The following is a 25090-nucleotide window of genomic DNA, read 5'->3' on the forward strand; positions in this document are numbered from 1 at the left end:
GTGCAGGTTTGTTACATATGTATACATTTGCCATGTTGGTGTGCTGCACCCATTAACTCGTCATTTACATTAGGTGTATATCCTAATGCTATCCCTCCTCCCCCCTCCCCACAGTAGGCCCCATTGTGTGATGTTCCCCTTCCTGTGTCCAAGTGATCTCATTGTTCAATTCTCACCTATGAGTGAGAACATGTGGTGTTTGGTGTTCTGTTCTTGCGATAGTTTGCTGAGAATGATGGTTTCCAGCTGCATCCATGTCCCTACAAAGGACACGAACTCATCCTTTTTTATGGCTGCATAGTATTCCATGGTGTATATGTGCCACATTTTCTTAATCCAGTCTGTCACTGATGGACATTTGGGTTGATTCCAAGTCTTTGCTATTGTGAATAGTGCCACAATAAACATACGTGTGCATGTGTCTTTATAGCTATGATTTATAATCCTTTGGGTATATACCCTGTAATGGGATGGCTGGGTCAAATGGTATTTCTAGTTCTAGATCCTCGAGGAATTGTCACAAGGTTTTCTACAATGGTTGAACTAGTTTACGGTCCCACCAACAGTGTAAAAGCGTTCCTGTTTCTCCACATCTTCTCCAGCACCTGTTGTTTCCTGACTTTTTAATGATTGCCATTCTAACTGGTGTGAGATGGTATCTCATTGTGGTTTTGATTTGCATTTCTCTGATGGCGAGTGATGATGAGCATTTTTTCATGTGTCTGTTGGCTGTATGAATATCTTCTTTTGAGAAGTGTCTGTTCATATCCTTTGCCCACTTTTTGATGGGGTTGTTTTTTTCTTGTAAATTTGTTTGAGTTCTTTGTAGGTTCTGGATATTAGCCCTTTGGCAGATGAGTAGATTGCAAAAATGTTCTCCCATTCTGTAGGTTGCCTGTTCACTCTGATGGTAGTTTCTTTTGCTGTGCAGAAGCTCTTTAGTTTAATTGGATACCATTTGTCAATTTTGGCTTTTGTTACCGTTGCTTTTGGTGTTTTAGCCATGAAGTCCTTGCCCATGCCTAAGTCCTGAATAGTATTACCTAGGTTTTCTTCTAGGTTTTTATGGTATTAGGTCTAACATTTAAGTCTCTAATCCATCTTGAATTAATTTTCGTATAAGGAGTAAGGAAAGGATCCAGTTTCAGCTTTCTACTTATGGCTAGCCAATTTTCCCAGCACCATTTATTAAATAGGGAATCCTTTCTCCATTTCTTGTTTTCGTCAGGTTTGTCAAAGATCAGATGGCTGTAGATGTGTGGTGTTATTTCTGAGGGCTCTGTTCTGTTCCATTTCCTAATGTAAACATTTACAACTACAGGTTTCCCTCTTAGCAGTGTTTATACTCTGTCCTATAGTTTTGGCATATTGTAGCTTTGTTTTAATTTGTCTCATGATTATTTTCCAATTTCCATTGTGATTTCTTATTTGAGCCCTTGGTAGTTTGAGTATTTTGTTCAATCCCCGCATATTTATGGATTTTCCAGTTTTCCATCTGCTATTGATTTCTAGTTTGAATCAACTGTGATTGGAAAATATAGTTTGTATGATTTCAGTCTTATAAAATGTGGGGAATGTTCCATGTGCACTTGAGAAAACTGTATTCTCCTCATTTATTTTCATTAACATCTTTGTTGAGATATAATTCATATACCATACAGCCCACTTAAAATATATAAATAAGTTGTTTTTTGCAGTCACAAAGTTGTGCAACCATCACCACAATCAATTTTGCAATTTTATCACCCCAAAAAGAACCTCTGTACCCATTCACAGCCATTCTATATTCCCCCAACACCCTGCACCACATGCTAGCCCTAGGCAACCACTAATCTACTTCCTGTCTCTCCATATTTGTCTGTTGTGGCATATGATTCTATTTTTTCTTTATTATTTCAGTCTTTTTGGGGGAACAGGTGGTGTTGCTTACACAGATAAATTCTTTAGCGGTGATTTCTGAGATTTTGGTACACCCATCACCCGAGCAGTGTATACTGAACCCAATTAATCTTTTATCCCTCTCACCCTTCACCCATAAGTCCCTAGAGTCCATTATATCCTTCTTATGCCTTTGTGTTAGAGAATTGTTTTTTATGTCTCTTAAATCTAATTGGTCTGTAATGTTGTTCAAGTCCCTTATTTCTTTATTGGTCTTCTATCCAGTGGTTCTATCGATTATGGGAAATGGGGTATTGAAGTCTACTTTTATTGTAGAGTGGTCTTTTCTCCAAGTCTGTCAATGCTTCATATATTTGGGCACTTTAATGTTTGGTACATATATAATTGTATCTATCTTCTTGCTGAACTGGCCCTTTTGTTTGGCTCATATGTTCTTATATAATGTCCTTCTTGGTATGTTTTAACAGTTTTGACTTAAAGTCTATTTTGTCAGATATTACTGTAGTCACTCCTGTTTTCTTTTGGTTACAAAATTTCAGATTATCTTTTTCCATCCTTTTACCTTCAATCTATGCATATCTCTGGATATAAAGTTAGTTGCATGTAGACAGCATAAAGTTGGAATTTAGTTTTTAAAAATCCATTCTTCTATTCAATTTATTTTGGTTAGGGAGTTTTGTCCATTTACATTTAAAGTTATTGGGAGGCCTGTTGCTATTTGTTCACAGTTTTCTGTATGTCTTGAGGACTTTTAGCCTCTCATTTCCTCCCTTATTGCCTTCCTTAGTGTTTAGTTCATTTTGTGTAATGATGCAACTTCAATCGTATATAAAGACTCTACTGCTTTTCAGCCCCTGTCCTACCTTGTTTTACTGGTGTCACCAATTAGATCTTTAGGTTATGTACCCGTTAACAAAGACTTATAGTATGTTTTATGCTTTTGTCTTTTAAATTCTATGAAAGAATGAAAAGTGAGTTGTCAACCAAAATTAAAATAATACAGGCCTTTATATTTGTCCAAATATTTACATTTACTGGAGAATTTCATATTTGCATATAGCTTTGCATTATTGTCTAGTATCCTTCTGTTTCAACTTGAAGGATTTTCTTTAGGATTTTGTAGGGAAGATATAGTGGTAATGAATTTCCTCAGCTTTTATCTAGGAATGTCTTTATTTCTTTTTCATTTTTGAAGGATACTTTGCTGGATATAGTATTCTTCTAGGTGTTTTTTCTTTCAGCACTTTAAGTATATCATCCTACTGACTTCTGGCCTGCAAAGTTTCTGCTGAAAAATCTGTTGATAATCTTACAGATGCTCCCTTGCATGTGATGAGCCATTTTGTCTTGCTGCTATCAAGATTTTCTCTTTGACATTCGACTGATTAAAATGTGTCTTGCTGTGGAGTCTCTTTGGGTTTATCCTACTTGGAGTTCATGGAGCTTTTTGTATTTGTATATCCATTTTTCCTTAAATTTGGCAATTTTTCAGCTATTAATTCTTAAAATAAGTTATTTGTCTCCTTTTCTCTCTCTCCTAAGATTACACTAATATACATATTGGCCCACTCGATGGTGTCCCTTAGCTGCTGTTCACTTTTCTTCTTCATTCTTTTACTTTTGGCTTCTCTGACCTGCTCATTTCAAATGACCTGTCTGAAAGCTCGCTCATTCTTTCTTATACCTATTCAGCAGGTATAAGACCTGTTCTGCTGGAACCCTTCAAGTGAATTTTTCAATTCAGTTACTGTATTTTGCAGCTTTAGAATTTGTTTTGTTCTTTTTTGTAATTTTTGTTGATAGTCTCATTTTATTAATATATAGGTATCCTGATTTCATTTAGTTGTCAATATTCTCCTTCAGCTCATGGAGCATATTTATGGCAGTTATTTTAAAGTCCTTGTCTAATAAGTGAGAAGCCTTTGTTTCTTTAGGATAAATTTCTGGATATTAATTTTGTTCCTTTAATATGGTCCATGTTTTCCTGTTTCTTTGGATGTCTTGTGATCTTAACGTTGAAAAATGGGTGTTTGAAAAACCAGTCAGTTCTCTCAGTCTTGCAGACTGGCTGCATGCAAGCAAAGACCTTCACTAATCAGCGTGGTGTAAAGTCTTGAGGTTCTCTCAAACCTTTTCTGGGGATGTGTCTTTCCTGGGCCTGTGTGTTTTTATTCCAGTTTTCCATACACATGGCTTCTTTTAAATGTCCTAATTACCTAAAAGTCTCACCTACTTCTCACAGATTTAGATGCTGTATTGTATTCCTCTGCCCATAATTTTTTGCCACCAGGTTCCTGCAGTTCTGTGGACTCACTGCACCTCTCACATTCAGTGGTACCAACCACCTGTTTCTGCAGCTTCCAACCTGATATCCAAATGACGCAGCTGTTCCCATCAGTACTGAGTCAGGCAAGACAGATACCAGTCCCTCAGGCAGGCCCCAGAAAAACCAGAATGTTGCAAGCAAGTCTACTCTTTTCCTTCCATTCCAAGGGAGGGAACTGGGAATTGGGTGGCTTCTTCCTGACTGTGCTGTGCGAGGGAGTATGTGGGGAAAGGGTAAGAAAAACACCATGACATTTCCTACTATTTTGAGTATGGCCTTTTCTTAGTTAGGCATTCTTTTGGTTGCTTCTGCTGACTGACTGGTTTCTAGAGCTCTCCCAAAGCTACTTTGGTCTGGGTATCATATATTCAGTCTTTGAATGGGGTGAGCAAAGGCCTGGAGCTTCCTAATCCACCATTTTGCTAATGCTGTATCTTTTAAAGAGGTGGGTTTTTTTTGTTTTTTTTTTGAAAAGAAAAATTCTATACACACACACACATATATCTATAGATAGATTCCACATTACTATTTCTATTTTTTTCTCCATCTTTTTTATGTGTGTGTACAGAGATTCAGATTTCCTTCTGGTATCATTTTCCTTTTGTATGAATTACTTCCTTTAACATTTCAAGTATAGATCTTCCTATACTTAATGATTTCTACTGACCCTTTTTCTGCTTTGCTCAAATTGCTAAAGACCTTATCCAGTCCATTTTTACCAAGATTACAAACTTGGTCTCCCCCTTGTCATGGGAAGTGGGTAAATTCTCTGCTTAGCTAAAGACTACAGCCATTTCCTTTCACAGGTACCTAGGTGTCTTACCCTGTAAATGGTATTTAGATGTCTGCCAAGCATTTGAGGGAAATACGTATGCATGTTTTGAGGGGTCTCTTTTTTCTAGAATTTCCTACTTAAAAATTTGTACCACCTTGGCAGCCCTGCTCTCTGACTCCTCAGTCCAAAAAGACTACTACTTTTTGCTTGAGTTCTTATCTCTGTGAACCCACGAACTGGAAAGCGCTTTCAGGAGAAGCTAGTTGAATGTGGATCTAAACCAGTATTTCTGCTCTTTCAAAGATCATACCACTTCCAGTTTCTACTTATTATTGATTATTCATCTGTGCCTTCAAATATATTTTTTAAAATTCACAAATCCAGAGTTTATGTTGGTTCAATACAAGCTACTTTGCTGTTACTAGAATTAGAACTGAGTTATTTTTAAAACTTTTTTAAAAATGGGAAGTACCTGAGCATGACTAAAAGCTATCAAATTCCAGTAATTCGATAATGGAAAGCAATTTTTATCTACAAAAAAATTTATATTTCAGTTTTAAAAAGTACTTTTTATTACTGTTGTGATGGTAGTCTATAATTCTGTCCATTGAAAGGCTGTATATTAAAAAAGAATATATGGCACTTTTTTTTTCCTTTTGTAGGACATAGCAAATGAAGAACATAAAAAAATTGAAGTGTTAAAATCAGAAAACAAGAAGCTAGAAAAACAAAAAGGAGAATTAATGATAGGGTTCAAGAAACAGTTAAAATTAATTGATGTTTTAAAAAGGCAAAAGGTGAGTCTGTCGTTAAAGTTAAATCATCATATTATCTGTACCTTTCTTACTAAACAATTCAGCATTTTTCACTTTAGGTATGTTTAATTTTTGACATCTTTAGGCACTGAATTTCATATAAAATGCATTATTCATATGAAATCTAACATGTATAGTGAGATGTATGTATGTGTCATCTAAGCAAGTGGATATTTTCACATAAGTAAATTAGTGTAGAAAATGGGACTGGAAAATACAGTACAGGTATGTCTCAACTACAGAAAGTACCACATTAAAGAATGACTGTTATCTTAGGGGACTGTTTGCCTCTTCAAACCTTAGAGTGAACATTGCTTCCAAACCACTGTTGCTGCTTTATCTAAAAATTCATAGTTCTGACACTTTCCTTCTTTGCAAAGGTCAGGTATTACAATATTATAGAATTATTATCTTAAAAATAAGTTGGTTCAATACTACTGTTAGACAAAAAGTATTCTATAGGTTGGTCCTTGAATGTAATTACTACCATTTCAAATATCATGCTTATTGGAATTAACAGTATACATTCCTACAACAGAACTTACATTCTGACAATATATTATCCACACATTTTTACAAACTTCCTGTTGTTTGGTGGCCTACTCTTAATACTAAATCAGACAATACTGATTTTTTTTTTTTTAACAGATGCATATTGAAGCTGCCAAGATGCTGTCTTTCACTGAGGAGGAATTTATGAAAGCACTTGAATGGGGAAATTCATAAGTGATCCCTACTTCAGTTAGTCTCTATGACAGTATGTGGTGGATACCCATTTTACTTATTGTAATGGTTTGAATTATTTTTACTCTTCATAAGTAATATAGTTGATTATGAAATCAAAATAATTTCAAAGAATTCCCTTTTTAGATTTGGGAGATATAAAACTGATGCATTATTCTAATATGTAGTAACTATTAGAAAAAATTTTGTAAAATAAAGCAACAATTTAACTTTTGATTCTGCTATCTTATGACTTATTAGCTATTTTTGAGTTTGTTAGGTTCTTACTGAACGTGACAATTAAGCACATTAGATAATAAAATTCTTGACTCTTTTCATTTACAGTTCTCCTCCCTTCAAGTAGACCGAAAAAGATGCTTTAAAAGAAAATTCCAAATATTTATTTCCCTGGCTAAATCGAGTAAGGAAAGTTCCTAAATACAGAGAGAAGGCAGTTAGTTCACTTTGGGGTAGAGGTCTGTATTAGTCAAGGTACATATACTGTCTTGAGGATGGGGATGCAAACAATGCTCTGTAGTGTGGTAGAAATCGGATTTTCAAATTATCAGTACAAAAAATAACAGTTTGATTAAAATTAATTTTTATCTGATAATTGTTTACAAGTTATAAATTCAGTGATGACTTACAAAATCCAAATAGACAATGGATTCCTACTGCCACTGAACTGTAAAACAAAAGTTATGCTGACATCTAGTGGTAACATACGAAAAATCTAGGGTTTACCCAATTTTGATGTTATCATTTGTCTTCACAAATTTCACTCCTTTGCTGATACACTTTCCTAAACTCTTCACCAAGCAGATCAATATCATCCTCTTTTTTAAATACTCCCTACAAGAAAAATATTTTGTGGGTTACTTTTGAATATCAGAATATTTCACTAAATGCTTTTAAGACTGACAAAGACATGAGGTTAGTAAAGTTATCGCCAAGGTAATGAAATCTGTTCAATAGATTAATGAAACTTTAAAAAAAAATCAACACTTTTCAAAAAAATAAGACTTTACATATATATTGAATATTCATAGACTGACCCAATTTTCTGATTTATCAGCTCTAGTGTAGGAGCTTGTCATATGAATCTGAGCTCTTCTACAAGTTCTACTGCTTGGATTACCTAGATAGGAAGGCACTTCATCTATAGTGTACCCTACCCTTTTCTTTAAATAGCTCTATAATATGATATAAGGGTGAGCTTCGATAGATTCATGCATGGGATTAGTTCTTCATGTGTCAGTTCTATGGCTAATCAGCAATCAATCAGTCTTGCAGAAAAGAATTCAGGTTTGGAGCTAAGCCATTTAAGCAAACCCTCTGGAATTCTTCACTGTTCTATTTTTCTTTTCCCCTATAGTATACTGCAAAGGGCTCTTTAAAACAAAATTAAATATTTACTTATCTTGCAATCTAAAGAATTTTAAGGATAACTGAGGTCATTTGGCGCCATTAGGATCTAAAGGATAAAGATCATTTTTGGATATCAAGTTTTTTTTTTTTTTTTTTTTTTTTTTTTTGAGACGGAGTCTCGCTCTGTCACCCAGGCTGGAGTGCAGTGGCCGGATCTCTGCTCACTGCAAGCTCCGCCTCCCGGGTTTACGCCATTCTCCTGGCTCAGCCTCCCGAGTAGCTGGGACTACAGGCGCTCGCCACCTCGCCCGGCTAGTTTTTTGTACTTTTTAGTAGAGACGGGGTTTCACCGTGTTAGCCAGGATGGTCTCGATCTCCTGACCTTGTGATCCGCCCGTCTCGGCCTCCCAAAGTGCTAGGATTACAGGCTTGAGCCACCGCGCCCGGCGGATATCAAGTTTATTAATCACTCCTGCTGCCTCCACAATTATTTCCTCTACAAAAATATCACATCCCAAAGACATTCCTATAGTTTATATTTTATGAAATTTATTAATTACATGTGGATTTTATCATTAATACATCATTTTGCATTCCTTAATCCTATGTAACCAATTAGACTATCAAAAGTCCTGTGGCCAGGCAATAATTACCTATATATTTTATATATTTTTCCTTCCTTAGCACCAGATTGAATGTAAAATATGCACTTGATTCTACTGAATAAAATATGAAACGGCATTTCTATAGCTGAAAGATGGTGATCTTATTTATATGAGTCTAGATGTTTATGTGTCCTATGAAACTGTTACTACTTTTTTAAGACAGGGTCTCACTCTGTTGCCCAGGCTGGAGTGCAGTGGCAAGATCAAGGGTCACTGCAGCTTCAACTTTCCAGGCTCAAGCAATCCTCCAACCTCAGCCTCCAGAGTAGCTAGGACTACAGGCGTGCATCACCACATCCAGTTAACTTTTTATTTTGTGTAGTAATGGGATCTCCCTATGTTGCCCAGACTGGTCTTGAACTCCTGGGCTCAAGTGATCCTCCTGCCTCAGCCTCCCAAAGTGCTGGGATTATAGGCATGCATCACCATGCCCAGCCAGTTACTATTTTATTTGAAGTCACAGTGTGTCTCAGGTATACATTAAAATTCACTATCTTCTGGAATTTTAAAAATCAAGTTTAACTAGTTACAACTTCCTACTATAGAGCAGATCTGTCTCAGACTCGGTTCAAGCATGTTCCTATTACTGGTGTTACCAATGACAATGTTTTCATACACATTCTCAGCTTTGGCGTATAAGTACCACAGTTGTTGTAGGGTAGCTTTAGATTTCATATACTAAAAGGGGAGAAAAGAACCTCTAAAATACAAACTCATGCCATGTGTGGTGGCTCATGCCATGTGTGGTGGCCCACACCTGTAATCCCAGCACTTTGGGAGGCCGAGGCGGATGGATCACCTGAGGCCAACAGTTTAAGACCAGCCTGGCCAACATGGCGAAACCCTGTCTTTACTAAAAATACAAAAATTAGCTGGGTGTGGTGGCAAACGCCTGTAATCCCAGCTACTCAGGAGGCTGAAGCAAGAGAATCACTTGAACCTGGGAGGCGGAGATTGCAGTAAGCTGACATTCTGCCACTGCACTCCAGCCTGGGTGATAAATAAAGTACAAATTCAGTAAATCAAGCTCATACCTCTAATAATGTGCCAAGACCAATCATTGTAGATATACTGAAATGGGCCCAGAGAGGTTCAGTGCCTGGACAGGATCCCATCACTGCTTCATAACTGAGCAAGAAGTGAGCAAAATCTAGGCACTCTAAAATCCAAATACCATGTTTTTTTCATTATTAAAGGTCATGAAGATTACAACTTGAGATAAATCTCACTTACTTTAGGGAGATAGCCTAGTAAGTTTGTAGCATGCTCTTTGAGAAGTTTTAGCCTTTCTTCTTCAATAATTGCATTAATAAATCCTTGCCGCCTTTGCTGCAACTGCCACTCTTCTAGTTCATGTTGCTGGAAATGCAGATCAAATTTTGTTATCACAAAGTACATTAATCTTATACGAAGTTTTCAAATAAAACTACTCATGCAATGAATTAGATAAAATTGATGAACTATTTACGACACTAAGTTCAAAAGATTCTAGATAATATATATTTTATGTCTGTACACATATCTGTAGTCTGTACACATTTTTTACTATCATTATTCCTTTAAAATTACAAGGAGGCAAACAAATATTTTCAGGAAAGTGTCTTCATTACCAAGGGAAAAAATATTCAAAGGAGTGACTGCCCTGATACAGTAAATATTTACTGAATGCTTACCATATGCCAGATGCTGAAGAGTTTTCAGTGTAAAACAAAAAGTGAATAAAGAAGATCAGAAATATCTAAAAGATATGAAATATATATTTAAAATATATATATTTTAAAAATATATATATTTTAAAAAAATATATAATATATATATATACATTTTAAAAGATATGAAGCATGAGAATTCCACTAGTATTTCTTGGGAAAGAGCTCTTGAATACTCGTAATCACATCAAAATTCTGGGCCATATAGAAAAGATGACTTGAACTACGTGAAAGAACAGTAATCTACTAAGCCACTGTTAATTTGAGACTGTACTTGCATTCAAACCTAATTCTATCTTAATTCACCCATTCCTTATAAAGAAGAGATACAGGAAAGTTCTGTAATGTTACAGGGGAAAGCAAACTTGATAGATTTTTGTCCAATGGTAGAGTCTAATTTGGGCTAATGCAGGATTTCCTAAGAAGGATCTGGTAGGCCACATTCAATGTTTATCCTAAAAAGAAAAATTTAAAGTAAATTAAATAGTTTAGGTAGTTATGAAATCAACGTATCCATTTAGGACAAATTCTGAATAGCTTTGGTGGTAGGTAGGAAACTACCTCCTGGGAAGTTTCAGATTTTGTCTGACCATATGATTTTTGTAGAGGTAGACAGAATTATAGATACCTATTTAGGAATATCTCTGAAATCCAGAAAACATAGTTAGACCTTATAGGATTGTATAATGGTGTTAATGAGTTTCATCATGAAGATCTGTCCTTGCCTTGGGGGCAGAACAAAAATGCTGCCCAATCTAACTGACAAAACTAAGCCGACAGCTTCATATTGGGAACATTTATAAGTCTTTAAAAATTAAGACATAAATTATTTGTATAAGTGTCTATGCATTAGGTGACTTTATCTGATTTCCATTTAGTTTTTAGTCTGATTTCTAGTTAGTTGTCTTGCTAATTTTTCCAGGAGCTTTCTCCTATCCGAAGTACTAACCAGGCCTGATTCTGCTTAGCTTCTGAGAACAGATGAGCTCCAATCTGAAATATAACAGCACTTGTATTCCCATAAATTTCTCATATTTGAAACATTTGCATTATTTTGACTCCTACTTTGTATAGTTTTAAAAGAAGTCATGTAAGTCTCACTGAGTCTTCCTTTTAAAAGTAAATTCTTCTCTTCCTACCAGTTTTCAGAACACCTACATATTATCCATTTGGTTCTTAAACCACGAAAATCCAGTGAGAGAATATAAGTATTTAGTTTTACGGATGAGACATAAATCAATGTGTCCAAAGCCAAAAACTTAATTCCCTCTCCAACACTTAAATCTGCATTTCCAACTAGTAATCTTCCCCTGGGCCACGCAAATCATTCTGGGTGGACAAAATAGAATTATTTGCCCCCTCAAAATCATTTCTTTTCCTCTATACTCTTTCCTTAGGATATCACCCAGTCACCCATTAAAGACGGTAGTAATACATGGACACAGGGACAGGAACATCACACTGTGGGCCTGTCGGGGGGTAGGGGAGGATAAGGGGAAGGGAGAGCATTAGGACAAATACCTAATGCATGCAAGGCTTAAAACCTAGATGACAGGTTGACAGGTGCAGCAAACCACCATGGCACGTATATACCTGTGTAACAAACCTGCATGTTCTGCACATGCATCCTGGAACTTAAAATAAAAATAATCAAAAATAATTAAAAAGATGGAATGACAGTATTATTTATTAGTAGTATCCTTAAGTCTTCTCTCACCTCTCTAGATCTCACTGGTCACCAAGCCCCATCAATTCTATATCCTTAATATCTCTTGGGTGGATCCCCTCTCCATTTGCATGGGTTTCACCAGTTGTCACTGGGATTATTATAATAACTTACTTACTGATCTTCCTATCTCCAAGCTTACTCATCTCTTATCTACCTTCAATGCTCTCACTTGAATTGTCTTTCAAAGTGCAGATCTTAACATACAGCTTTCCAATCTTCCGTGGCTTCCCTTAGAAAAGCCCACCTTCTTAAAATAGCATGCAGGGTGTTCATGATCTGTTTCTCTCTCTGCCATACCAAAACATCCATAGCTCTGTAACCTATTATCACATGTACATGACATATTTATAATTACTTTTTATATATTTTTCTTAACCAAGACCATAAATTCATGGGTGACATGGACTTAGTTTTATTTACCTTTCATGTTCTCAATACCAACCAGTGTTTAGCACATAGAAAGCATCAATAAATATTTTCTAGAAGCAAAAATGGTCAGAAAATTTATATATATATTAGTAAACATACTAACATTGTCTGGCATATAAAGCTTCTCAGTAAATGTTTAGTGGATGATACATGAGCTAATTGCTGTTTAATGATAACGACCAAAAAAACCCCACAACTTTTTCTTACTTTGTCTGCAAGGAATTGTTGGCGACGTTCTTCAATAAGTTTTTCCACAGCTCTCCTGTGTTCCAGCTGCTTCATTCTTTGTTTCTGAGCATTCATTAATTCTATCCGATCATCCTCAGCAAATTTAGCTAGCATAGTTTTTCTAAAGTTCTCCTCTTCCTCTTTTGCAGCCTGTAGTACTAATTCCTTCAAGGCCATTTGTTCTTCAAAATCTTGCTTCATCTCTTTTTGCTTTCTCAGTTTCTTTTCTGCTTCTTCCTAAACAACAATACAGCTAAAAGTTAATTTAGTAACTATTTGCTTACACCAGATTTATAAGGGAAGAGTGATAGAGTTTGGTTAAATTAGTATTGGTTAAATTTAGTATTACAAACTGAGAAAGTTATAAGGCTTTTCATGATAACACATTGTGCATCCCTTTAAAACTAGCTGGATAAAGAATATGTTTACCTTTGGATTGTTTTCTGCTACTCATGAATAAATTTTATATTTACCATCTTGTTTCTGTACTCAGTTTTAACACATAACTGCTTTGAAAAGAGCTGTTACAGAAGCTTTTTTTGCACACTTGAGTTTATTCATCTGAAATCTATGGTAACTATGAATCATTCTAGATTCTTGATTACAAAAGCTGTCCAAACCACCTATAAGTATTTTTCAGTTTCCAACTTCCTCCTCAAAATCAAAACTGCACTTACCCATCTCTAGTTTTCTAATATTCCCTTCATTCTCCAAAATTCTCTAAAATTTAAAAACAATTATCTATCAATGACAGTCAGTACTTCTTTAGGGAAATTCAAATATAGTTGGAGCAGTTAAGTCCTTTCCTATGAGCTTTTATTTTCTGAACATTTTATTATGAAAAATTTCATACATACTAAAAAATATAATTTTACAATGGTCACTCACTTCTAAATAATTCATGGGCCAAAGAGGGAATGCCAAGGAAAATAAATACATTGTAGTTAATAAAAATGAGATAGCAAAATTTGTGAGATGCTGCTAAAGCAGTTCTGAGAGACATTTATAGCACTAAATGCATACATTTAGGAAAAGGTATATGTAGCACTAAATGCATGTATGTAGGAAAAGTCTCAAATCAATAATCTAAGCCCCCACTTCAAGAACCTATAAAAAGAACTGTAAAGTAAACCGAAAATAAGCAGAAGGAAGAAAATAATAAAGAAAACTGTAGAAATCAATGGAATTAAAAATAGAAAATAGACAATTATCAGTGAAACAAAAGGCTGGTTCTTAAAAAAATCAGTGAAATGGACAGACCTTTAACAAGGCTGACCAAGAAAAAAAAAATTAATGAATAAACAAATTACCAATATCAGGAATAAAACATAGGATATCACTAGAGACCCTACAGACAACAAAAGGATAATACAGGAATACTACAAATTATTATACACACATAAATTTGACAACTTAGACGAAATGGATCACTTCCTTGAGAAACACAAGCTACCAAAACTCACCAAATGTGAAATAAGGTAATTTGAATAGTCCTATCACTATTAAGGAGATTGAATTAATAACTTGAAATTCCCCCAAAATAAAACCCCAAGTCAGGATGGTTTCACTGGAAAATTCTATCAAATGTTTAACACCAATTCTACACAATCTCTTCCAGAAAACTGAAGAGGAGGAAACATTTCCCCATTCATTTTATGAAGATAGTATTACCCTGCTACCAATATAAAAAATTACAGACCAATATTCCTCATGAATATGGATGCACAAATCCTTAACCCAATATTAGAAAATAGATCATACATTAAAAGAATTATTCACCATGACCAAGTAGTGTTTATTACAGGGATACAAGGCTGGTTCAATACTCAAAAATCAATCAATGTAACATACTAGGTTAAAGAAGAAAAAGTACATAATTGTATCAGTAGAAAAAAACATTTAACAAAATTTAACACTGCTTCATGATAAGAAGCCCTCAGAGAAATAGGTATAGAAGAGAACTTCCTCAACTTGATAAAGAACACCTACAAAAAACCTATAATTAACATTATACTTAATGGTTAAAAACTTAATGCTTCCCCCTAAGATCAGCAACAAGGAAAGGTGATGTCTACTCTCATCACTCTTCTTCAACATAGCTCTAGCCAGTGGTGCTGGAAATTTTAGCCAGCATGTGAGGTAAGGAAAGGAAATAAAAATATACAGATCAGAAAGGAAGAAACAGCCTGTACCTCTGGGCAGAAGACAGGCCTGACTATGTAGGGAAAAAAATTCCTACAGTTAACAAGTGAATTCAGCAAGGTTGTAAGATACAAGATAAACACAAAAATATCAATTCACTAGCAATGAGTACACGGACACCAAAGTAAAAGTTCCATTTATAATCGCTCAAAAAATGAAATACTCAGATGTGACCAAATGCATACAGGATTTGTATGCTGAAACTAGAGAATCCTGATGAAAAAATTCAAAGATCTAAATAAAGGGAGAGCCAAATTGTGTTCATGAATTTAATATAGTGAATTTATCAATTCTCCCCAAACTGATACTCATATTTAATTCAATTCCTATCAAAATCCCAGCAAAAATTATTTATAGAGATTCTTCAAAAATTCATATGGAAAGGCAAAGGAACTAGAATAGCGAAAAAAATTTTTTTATTTTTTTTTTATTATTTTTTTATTTTTTATTTTTTTTTTTGAGACGGAGTCTCGCTCTGTCGCCCAGGCTGGAGTGCAGTGGCCGGATCTCAGCTCACTGCAAGCTCCGCCTCCCGGGTTCACGCCATTCTCCGGCCTCAGCCTCCCGAGTAGCTGGGACTACAGGCGCCCGCCACCTTGCCCGGCTAGTTTTTTTTTGTATTTTTTAGTAGAGACTGGGTTTCACCGTGTTAGCCAGGATGATCTCGATCTCCTGACCTCGTGATCCGCCCGTCTCGGCCTCCCAAAGTGCTGGGATTACAGGCTTGAGCCACAAAAAAAATTTTAAGACTTGCCGTATAGCTGCAGTATTCAGAACTGTGTAGTATTGGTGGAGGGATGAATACATAGGACCAACAGAACAAAATAGAGACCACAGGAATAGACCCATACAAACATGCCAGCTGTGTTTTAAGAAAGGTGCAAAAGCAATTCAACGTTGGAGAAACAGCCACTTCAACAAATGGTGTGGAACAATTGGACTAAATCCAATGGCAAAAACCATATTTGACTTAAGTCTCATAGTTTGTACCAAAAATTAAAACAGATCACAGACTGAAATGTAAAATGGAAAAGCAAACACACACACACACACACACACACACACACAACAAAACACAAAAACAAAAACAAACAAAAAAACTTTTAGAAAAAAGACAGAGAAATTCTTCAAGAACTAGGCAAAGAGTTTCTAGAGTTGACACCAAAGGCATGATCCATAAAAAGAAAAACTGATAAAGTGAACTTCATAGAAATGGAAAACATTTGCTCTAAGAAAAACCATGCTCTAAGATCAGGTTAAAAGGATGAGAAGACAAAGCTACAGAGTAGGAGAAAATATATGCAAACCACCCACCTGACAAAGGACTAGTATCTAGAATATATGAAGAACTCTCAAAACCCAACAATAAATGGACAAACAACCCAATTAGAGAATCAGCAAAAGACACAAAGAATTATTTCACCAAAGGGGATCTTACACCGAAGAGGATGGCACATAAGCCCGTGAAAAGATGTTCAGCATCATTAGCCATCAGGGAAATGCAAAATAAAACTACAAGATATCACTACATGGATATTTAAAAGTGGCTGTAATAAAAAATTGTTGAGCTTCTGAGGACAGAGGAGAAAAAAAATTAAAAAATAAACGGTGGCAACACCGAATGCTGGTGAGAATGCAGACAGACTGCTAACTCACACATTTCTGATGGGAATGTTAAATGCTACAGCTGTTCTGGAAATCACTTTGGTAGTCTGTTACACAGCTGACATGCAATTACCACAAAACCCAGCTAATACATTCTTGAGCATTTATTGCAGAGAAATGAAAGTTGATGTTTATACAAAAACCTTTACCTGAATGTTCACAGCAGATTTACTCATCAGAGCTAAATACTGGAAGCATTCCAAATGCCCTTTAATGGGCAAACGGTCAAATAAAATGGTACATACATACCAATGGAATGTTACTCAGCAATAAAAAGTAACAAATGATCAATACAAGCAACTTGGATGAATTTCCAGGAAATTATGCTGAATAAAAATGCCAACTTGAAAAAGTTACATACTGTTTGATATCATTTATATAACATTCTTGAGGCACATACTTTTTATAATTAAAGGCTTATCCATGTTTTAGCATGATCAGTCTGTCATTCTTTTAATAGCTGAATAACATTTTATTACATGGATATACTATATTTTGTTTATCCATTCATCAGACATTTGGGTTATTTCTACTTTTGGGTTATTTCTACTTTTAGACTATTATGAATAATGCTGCATAAACATTTCTGTGTAAGTGGGTAGACATAGGCTTATTAATTTTTAACCATTGTTTTTTCTAATACATGCATTTAAAGATAGAAACTTTCCTCTAAGCACTGCATTAACTGCACGTCACATATTTTGATATGCTGTTTTTTAAATAATTTAGTTTGAAATATTTTTCTAATTTCCAATATGATTTATTCCCCTTTTCTTATTGCTTATTTAGAAATATATTGTTTAATTATAATATACTTAAAGATTCTGCAGGTGTATTTTCATTACTGATTTTTAATTTCATTCCACTGTTGTCAGAAAACATATCTAGTATTATGTAAAACCTTGAAAATTTATTGAGACTTCCTTTATGTCCTAGAATATGATCTATCTTGGTGAATGTTCCATGTTTGAATGGAATTTGTATTCTGCTGTTGTTGGGTGGAGTATTCTCTAAATGTCAGGTCAAATTTATTGACACTGCTTTCAACACTATATCCTGCGGTTCTGACTACTTAGTCTATAGATTAATGAGAACTATGCATTGAAATACTATTCTGGACATAGGATCTGGCAAAGATTTCATGATGAAGACTCGAAAAGCAATTGTAACAAAAACAAAAACTGACAAGTGGGACCTAGTTAAACTAAAGAGTTTCTTCACAGGAAATAAAGTTATCAACAGACTAAACATACAACCTACAGAATGGGAGAAAATATTTGTAAACTATGCATCTGACAAAGGTCTAATATCCATAATCTCTAAGGAATGTAAACAAATTAACTACCCTATTTAAAAAATAGGCTGGCCAGGTGTGGTGGCTCCCACCTGTTATCCCAGCACTTTGGGAGGCCGAGGCAGGTGGATCATGAGGTCAGGAGATTGAGACCATCCTGGCTAACATGGTGAAATGCCATCTCTACTGAAAATACAAAAGAAAAAATTAGCTGGGCACGGTGGTGGGTGCCCGTAGTCCCAGGAATGGCATGAACGCGGGAGGCGGAGCTTGCAGTGAGCCGAGATCACGCCACTGCACTCCAATCTGGGCCACAGAGCGAGACTCTGTCTAAAATAAATAAATAAATAAATAAATAAATAAATAAAGAATAGGCTAAGGACATGAACAGACACCTCTCAAAAGATGATATATATGTAGCCAACAAGCATATGAAAAAGTGCTTAATATCACTAATCATTAGAGAAATGCAAACCAAAACCACAATGAGATACTATCTCACATCAGTCAGAATGGCTATTAAAAAGTCACAAAATAATGGATGCTGGCAAGGTTGTGGAGAAAAAGGAATGCTTATATATTGTTGGTGGGAATGTAAACTAATTCAACCACTGTAAAAAGCAGTGTGGCGACTCCTCAAATAATGGAAACAATTAACATTTGACCCAGCAATCCCATTGCTGGGTATATACCCAAAGGAATATAAATCATTCTACCATAATGACACATGCATGTGTGTATTTATAGCAGCACTAGTCACAATAGCAAAGATATGGAATCCACCTAGATACCCATCAATGGTGGACTGGATAAAGAAAATGTACATATACACCACAGAATACTACACAGCCATAAAAAAGAACAAAATCACATCCTTTGCATCAACATGGATGGAGCTGGAGGCCACTAGCCTATGCTTATTAATGCAAGGATAGAAAACCAAATACTATATGTCTTCACATATAAGTAGGAGCTAAATATTGAGTACACATGGACACAAAGAAGGAAAACAGACACTGGGGCCTACTTGACGGTGGAGATGGGAAGAGGATGAGGATCAATAAACTACCTATCAAGTACTATGCTCATTACTTGGGTGACAAAATAATGTTACACCAAACCCCCATGACACACAAATTTATCCCTGTAACAAACCAGCACATGTACCTCCTGAACCTAAAGTAAAAGTTGGAAAGAAAAAAAGAAAAAAAAATATTGGAATCTGATTGTGTATTTGCCTATTTCTCCTTTCAGTTTTTCTTCATGTATTGTGAAGCTTTATTATTTAGGTTCACACGCCTTTAGGACTATTACATCTTCTAGATGAATTTACTGTATTATCATGAATAGCTTGTCCTGAAGTTGACTTTGTCTCATATTAACATAGCAACTACAACCTGCTTTTGACTAGTGTCTGTGTTATATATCTTTCACCACCCTTTTGCTTTTAAACTATGTGTCTTCATATTTAAGTTATGATTACAGACAACATAGTTGCATCATGCTTTTTATAATAGTTTATGAATTGATGCCTGAGTCTATCTTTTTAGCCAGCTTGAAAATTTCTGTCTTTTAACTGTAGTATACCATTTACATATAATGTAATTACCAGTATGGTTGGATTTAAATGTACTATTTCTCTTCTGCTTCATCTCAAAATTATATTCTTCTTTATGTTAATCATTCTTTCCATTTCTGAAACTTACTTTTAGCTTCCTCTTATATATTTCAGCTTGTTCTTCCTGGTATAATTCTTGTCGCACTTGTTCCAAATCTTCACGTTGCCGCAGCATTTCTTCTAATTTTTGTGTCAACTATTAAATTTTTTAAAAAACATAAATATTTATAGGACCCAAATTCTGTAACTAATATTTCAGAATTCAGTAGTGTTAAAGAAGTGGTTATTTTAATACCGCATTCTGAAGCTGCAGCCTTTTCTCCTCATTTTCTTGAACTTTTGCCATCCGATCTTCTTCTCTTTGCTGCTGCATGTTAGCAAACTCTATGATTTTTCTGTTTTCTTCTTCCATCTCCTCACGTTTCTTTTTTCTCCAGAGAGCCTGCTCTTTCTGAAACTCTTCTATATACCTTCGCATTGCATTCATTTTTTCTAACTTTTGTTGTTTTTCCCTGAAAAGCAGTTACAAGTACGGATTTAACATAAATAATAAAATATGAAAAAGTAATTTCATTTTGTTCATAATAATGTACAGAAAAACACTACAGTTTTTTTCATTCGTGCATGCAACAAACATTTTGAATGCTTACTATGTGCTAAATATAATGCCAGGTATGAATTTTTCTTTGGGTAAAATACTGTGATAGTCTCCTCTAACCTATTAATGAAGTTTTATGCATCTTATTTCATAAATGCTACAAACATTAGCTTTGCAGCACTCTATATTTAAGCTGTCTACCAAAAAAATTCATCAGAATACATGTCCTCTGACATATGATATGGGCATATATAAGAAAAAAAAAGGTTTAGGTCATTCAATCACAAGCATTTATTAATCATCAGATAATTCATTTATTAATTATGCTAACAGAGATGACAAGGAGTTGGTCCCAATTTATGTGTTCATAACTAATATTTATTGAGCACTTACTATGTATTAGGTGTTTCAGTTCCTCACAACAAACCTACGATCAATCTAAAGTGAACATTTAGGCATGTAAGAAAGTTAGGATAAACTTACAACCGATCTTCTTCATAGATCTTCCTAACAATTTCATCAATCATGAGTTTCTCTTTTAGCAACTGCTCATAAGCTTCCTGCTTTTTTTTTTCTTGTTCTTCAAGTTGTTTCTCTAAGTCAAGATAGTATTGTGCTTTCACTTTGTTTCGTTTGTCTTCTGCAGCATTCTCTTCCTTTATTATTCTCTTGTGTTCTTCCATCATGGTTTTGGCTATTTCAGCATCACGTTTCTGTTATTCAAACAAAATTGATCTTTCCATTTTCAAATTTGAACATAGTATGATAGTATAATTTACACCAATGTTATTGAATATTATAAAGTCTTTTACATAAATTTTTTCATCTGTCTAGGTTAAAAAGCAAAAGTAAGTTATTATTATCTGAAGAGTGTGAATAATGAGTCAGACCCTAAAGAAGCTTTCCTCTCCTTTCAAGTAGCTCTCCCAGGACAATACCTGATAAGGATTATTAATAACTCCACATTCAAAAAACAATGAATAAAATTATAAGTACTTTCTTAATAACTGTTTAGCTGCTAAAGCAGTCATTATCTTATTATTCTATTTATAAACTGAGCTAGGCAATTTTCATCATTTTTAGCTTCATTGTTTATCAGCTGCTATTTAAAGATGGTACTACCTCTTTCTTACAGGTCTGCTATTAAATGGCTTTGAGCAGCTCTTAAGTTTCTCCTAGCCTAAACTTTCTTTCCTGCCATTGGCCCTTGATGTTTCCCCTTTCTGATTTATTAAAGGCCCTTTATCTGAAAAGAATCACAGATGCTATTATGCCTGTTTTCTGCAGCTTTTGATTCACTCAAGACCATTCCCATTGTCAAGAGACAGTCTTTCTTCTTGGATGGGTTAAACCCCTTATTTCTTTTGAGCATTTTTCAAATCGTTTAATAAAATAAGTTTTAAATGAAATATATTGAGGCAATTTTTTAAACTATGCTTTACTTTTATGATCACATCCCAAATGATGGAATGGTCAGCAGCATCAAACATAAAGAGTAAACAGATTAAAATATGAATACTGAATGTCATTCCTGACATGACTGAAGCCTTTAACATATACTCTGATAGTATGACTGGACCAAAAATTTTTCTGATTATCTTCTTTGTACATGCTCTACTAAATTCTTTCTGAAAAAACGAGATGACAATAACATTTATGTGTAGATTACCACACACTTACAGAAAACAATGTTCTCATTTTACAGATAAGAAAACTAAGGCTCAGAGAAAAAGCCAAAACTAGTACTTGCATGACACCTCATCAAGTCCTAGCAGTATTGGACTTTGATTTTGTGGATCAATCTTTATTTGGAAAATAGCAACAATTCTCTTAGGAGTCAGATTAAAACGTCTACAAGTACTTGAATAACCTCAACTATCAGGATAATTAAAACTGCAAACCACTGGACAAACAGGATATTGTTTGTGCTACTTTCTTTTTCAAAGGACAGAACTATATGTCTTAGCAAATGAAGTCTCTCCACCTTCTCTTATCACCTGCCACACCTAAAGGTATTGCTGTTAACAGCATGCTGTGTACCCGCTAGACATTTTCTATACTAACACAATTGTACACACACACCACACACATATATGTGTCATTTATGGCATCTATTCTTAATTGATACCCATATTGCACTGCACTGGTTAAGTATTTTGATATCACCCCGTAAGAGTGTCTTTGTGTGTGTACATATGTTTATGTGGACATACACGATAGATATGTATGTATATATATACATTCATATATAATTGTCTGGCCCTTCTGTTTGATAATGAGAGCTCAAGGGATGATGTGGACCCTTTTAATTAACTGTTAATTCAGTAAACCCTATTTTATATTCATACAGCGTAACACTCCTAGTGAGTAAGCCTGAAATTCCTTTGTCCAAGAGTAACTCTTATCTTCAACTTGGTACCCTATCAGGAGTTAGAAAAGGGGATAAAAGCAAAGAGAAACACAAGAAAAAGAGACGGCTTTTATAAAACAGGAAAGTTTCCTACATAAAATTATCAAGTAGTTTACTCTTAAACACATTTAAAAAATTAAAAATTTCATAACATTCTAAAATATACTTATCATGCTAACAATCTGTACCATACTAGTTTGTCAATGAATAATCAGAGACTGTAAAGAATGCTGGGAGTTACTGAATATAGCTGATTATTCTAAGCAGCAACCTATGTTTCCAAAAGGCTCTAATACTAAAAATGAAATCACCCAGGATTTTCTACATCTTAAGGATCTGAAAATTTACAAATATTTAAGAAATCTAGCAATGTAAATTCTTTATACAATATGACAATTTTTTAAGAAACAAGTCTAATTTTTATTTTCTAAATGAAGCTAAAAACAATGACCAGAAACCTGATTACCATTTGTTCATATTTAATGGCATCCTTTTCAGCAATCTGAGCTGCCCTTTCTTTATTCATGTAAGCTGCTTTTAATTTCTTCTCCAATTCTCTGAGCTCAATGCTGTTTAAAAAAACAAAAACAAATTTAAATGTTAGGACCATAAGAGAATGAAAACCTCACAGAAAACTGAGTGACTGTATTTTTAATTTACTTGGAGGGAATACAGCGGGTTATTATTTTACATCCATAGGAGAGATAATTCATTATATTTAATGGACGTCGTTAGGGCATTAGGGCTTACATTTTCTGGTTGAAAAGGACTGCTGTGTTCTACTACATTTATCTGTTTGCTTATCCTGTGTCAATACCACACTATCTCAACTACCGTAAATTATAATACTTCTTCATATCCTGGATAAGTCGCCAATTTTTGTCATCTTCTTAAAGACTGTTTTAGCCATTCTTGATACTTTCATTTCCATATACATTTTAGAATCAGCTTGTCAGACTTCACAATAAACAAAACTGGCTGTGACTGTACTGAATTCATAAATTGATTTGGAAAGTACTAATATCTTTACATTACTGAGTCTTCAATAAACATAGTGTATCCTTCTAATTAATTGGATTTTTTAAAAGTCTATCAATGTTTTATATCTGTGTTTTATTTTGGTAGTTTTATACTTTTCATTAGGTATTTTTCATATTCTTGTACAGATTTTTCAAATCTCATTTTCTAATTGTTGATAATTTACAGAAATACAATGTTTATATACTAACTTTATACCCAACATCACTGAATTTATTTTTTAGTTTTCAGTTTTATTGATGTACAGTATTCAATAAACTGAACATGTTTAAAGGATACAGTTTGTTAAATTTTGACATATGTATGCACCTGTGAAACCATCACCACAATCAAGATCATGAACACATTCCAATCATTTCCTTATAAACCTGTGGTACCTCTCTTCTACCCCTTTATGTTTGTACTTATCCTGAGGCAAGCTAATTTGCTGTCACTTTAGGCATTATGAATTTTCTAGAATTCATATAAATGGAATCATACTGCAGGTACCATTTTTTTCTCTGGCTTCTTTCACTCAGTATTTTCAAATACATCCATTTATTGTATATAGTAATTGCTTACTCCTTTTTATTGCAGGATATTATTTTAGATTATCGATATCCACTCACATGCTTATCTATTCGCATGCTGACAGACATTTGAGTTCTTTCAAGTATGTGGATATTGCAAATAAAGCTGCTATGGAAATCTGAGTACCAATTATTTGTGGTCATAGGCTTTCATTTCTCTTGGATAAATACCTAGGGGTGGAATGATCAGGTCATACAGTAGATGCATGTTCAGCTTTTTAAGAAGCTGCCAAACTGTCTACTAAAGTGGTTTTTAAGTTTTTATTTCAACTTTTAGATACTGGGGGTACATGTGCAGATTTGTTACATGGGAATATTGTGTGATACTGAGGTTTGGAGTACAGCTCCTGTCACCCAGGTAGTGAGCACAGAATCAAATGGGTTGTTTTTTACCCCACTCCTCCTCCACCCTCTCATAGTCCACAGTGTCTGTTGTTCCCATATATGTCTATGTGTAATCAATGTTTAGCTCCCACCTATAAGTGAGAATATGCAGTATTTGGTTTTCTGTTACTTCATTAATTTGCTTAGGATAATGGCCTCCAGCTCCTTCCATGTTTCTGCAAGGGACATAATTTCATTCTTTTTATGGTTGTAGAGTATTCCATGGTATATATGTACCACATTTTCTTCATCCAATTTCCCACTGATGGGCAACTGGATTGATTCCATGTCTTTGCTATTATGAATAGCACAGCAGTAAACATATAAGTGCATATGGTTTTTTGGTAGAATGATTTATTCATTCTTACTTATTTTTAGATTCTTTCTTTTTGTGTGTGTGTGGAGACAGTGTCTTGCTCTGTCACTCAGGCTGGAGTGCAGTGGTGTGATCTCAGCTCACTGCAAGCTCCGCCACCCAGGTTCACGCGATTCTCCTGTCTCAGCTCGGGACTACAGTTGTGTGCCACCACGCCCAGTTAATTTTTTGTGTTTTGAGTACAGATGGAGTTACACCATGTTGGCTAGGCTGGTTTCAAACTCCTGACCTCAGGTGATCCACCCGCCTTGGCCTTGCAAAGTGCTGGGA

The 25090-nt window shown here is 34.8% G+C and overlaps 2 protein-coding genes across 7 annotated transcripts in view; one reads left to right on the top strand and one right to left on the bottom strand.

The window, feature by feature from the left end:
* The window catches only part of LOC116275966 (testis-expressed protein 9), a 67355-nt gene extending 60580 nt beyond the window's left edge, over positions 1–6775 (top strand). For all 6 annotated transcript variants that reach the window (XM_031669289.1, XM_031669291.1, XM_031669292.1 and 3 more), the window contains 2 exons: positions 5663–5797; positions 6464–6775. In XM_031669289.1, the coding sequence (XP_031525149.1) occupies positions 5663–5797; positions 6464–6541 (213 nt within the window). In that variant the 3' untranslated portion in view covers positions 6542–6775. The remainder of the gene's footprint in view (positions 1–5662; positions 5798–6463) is intronic.
* Positions 6776–7122: 347 nt separating this feature from the next.
* Positions 7123–25090, bottom strand: part of LOC116275967 (meiosis-specific nuclear structural protein 1) — a 33796-nt gene continuing 15828 nt past the window's right edge. Inside the window, exons 4-10 of the mRNA XM_031669295.1 lie at positions 22920–23022; positions 20527–20756; positions 19741–19957; positions 19534–19641; positions 12646–12903; positions 9805–9930; positions 7123–7390 (exon numbers count right to left, since the gene is read on the bottom strand). Of these exons, the coding sequence (XP_031525155.1) occupies positions 7298–7390; positions 9805–9930; positions 12646–12903; positions 19534–19641; positions 19741–19957; positions 20527–20756; positions 22920–23022 (1135 nt within the window). The 3' untranslated portion in view covers positions 7123–7297. The remainder of the gene's footprint in view (positions 7391–9804; positions 9931–12645; positions 12904–19533; positions 19642–19740; positions 19958–20526; positions 20757–22919; positions 23023–25090) is intronic.

The sequence above is a fragment of the Papio anubis genome, chromosome 7, assembly GCF_008728515.1.
Source record: "Papio anubis isolate 15944 chromosome 7, Panubis1.0, whole genome shotgun sequence".
Classification (NCBI taxonomy): domain Eukaryota; kingdom Metazoa; phylum Chordata; class Mammalia; order Primates; family Cercopithecidae; genus Papio; species Papio anubis.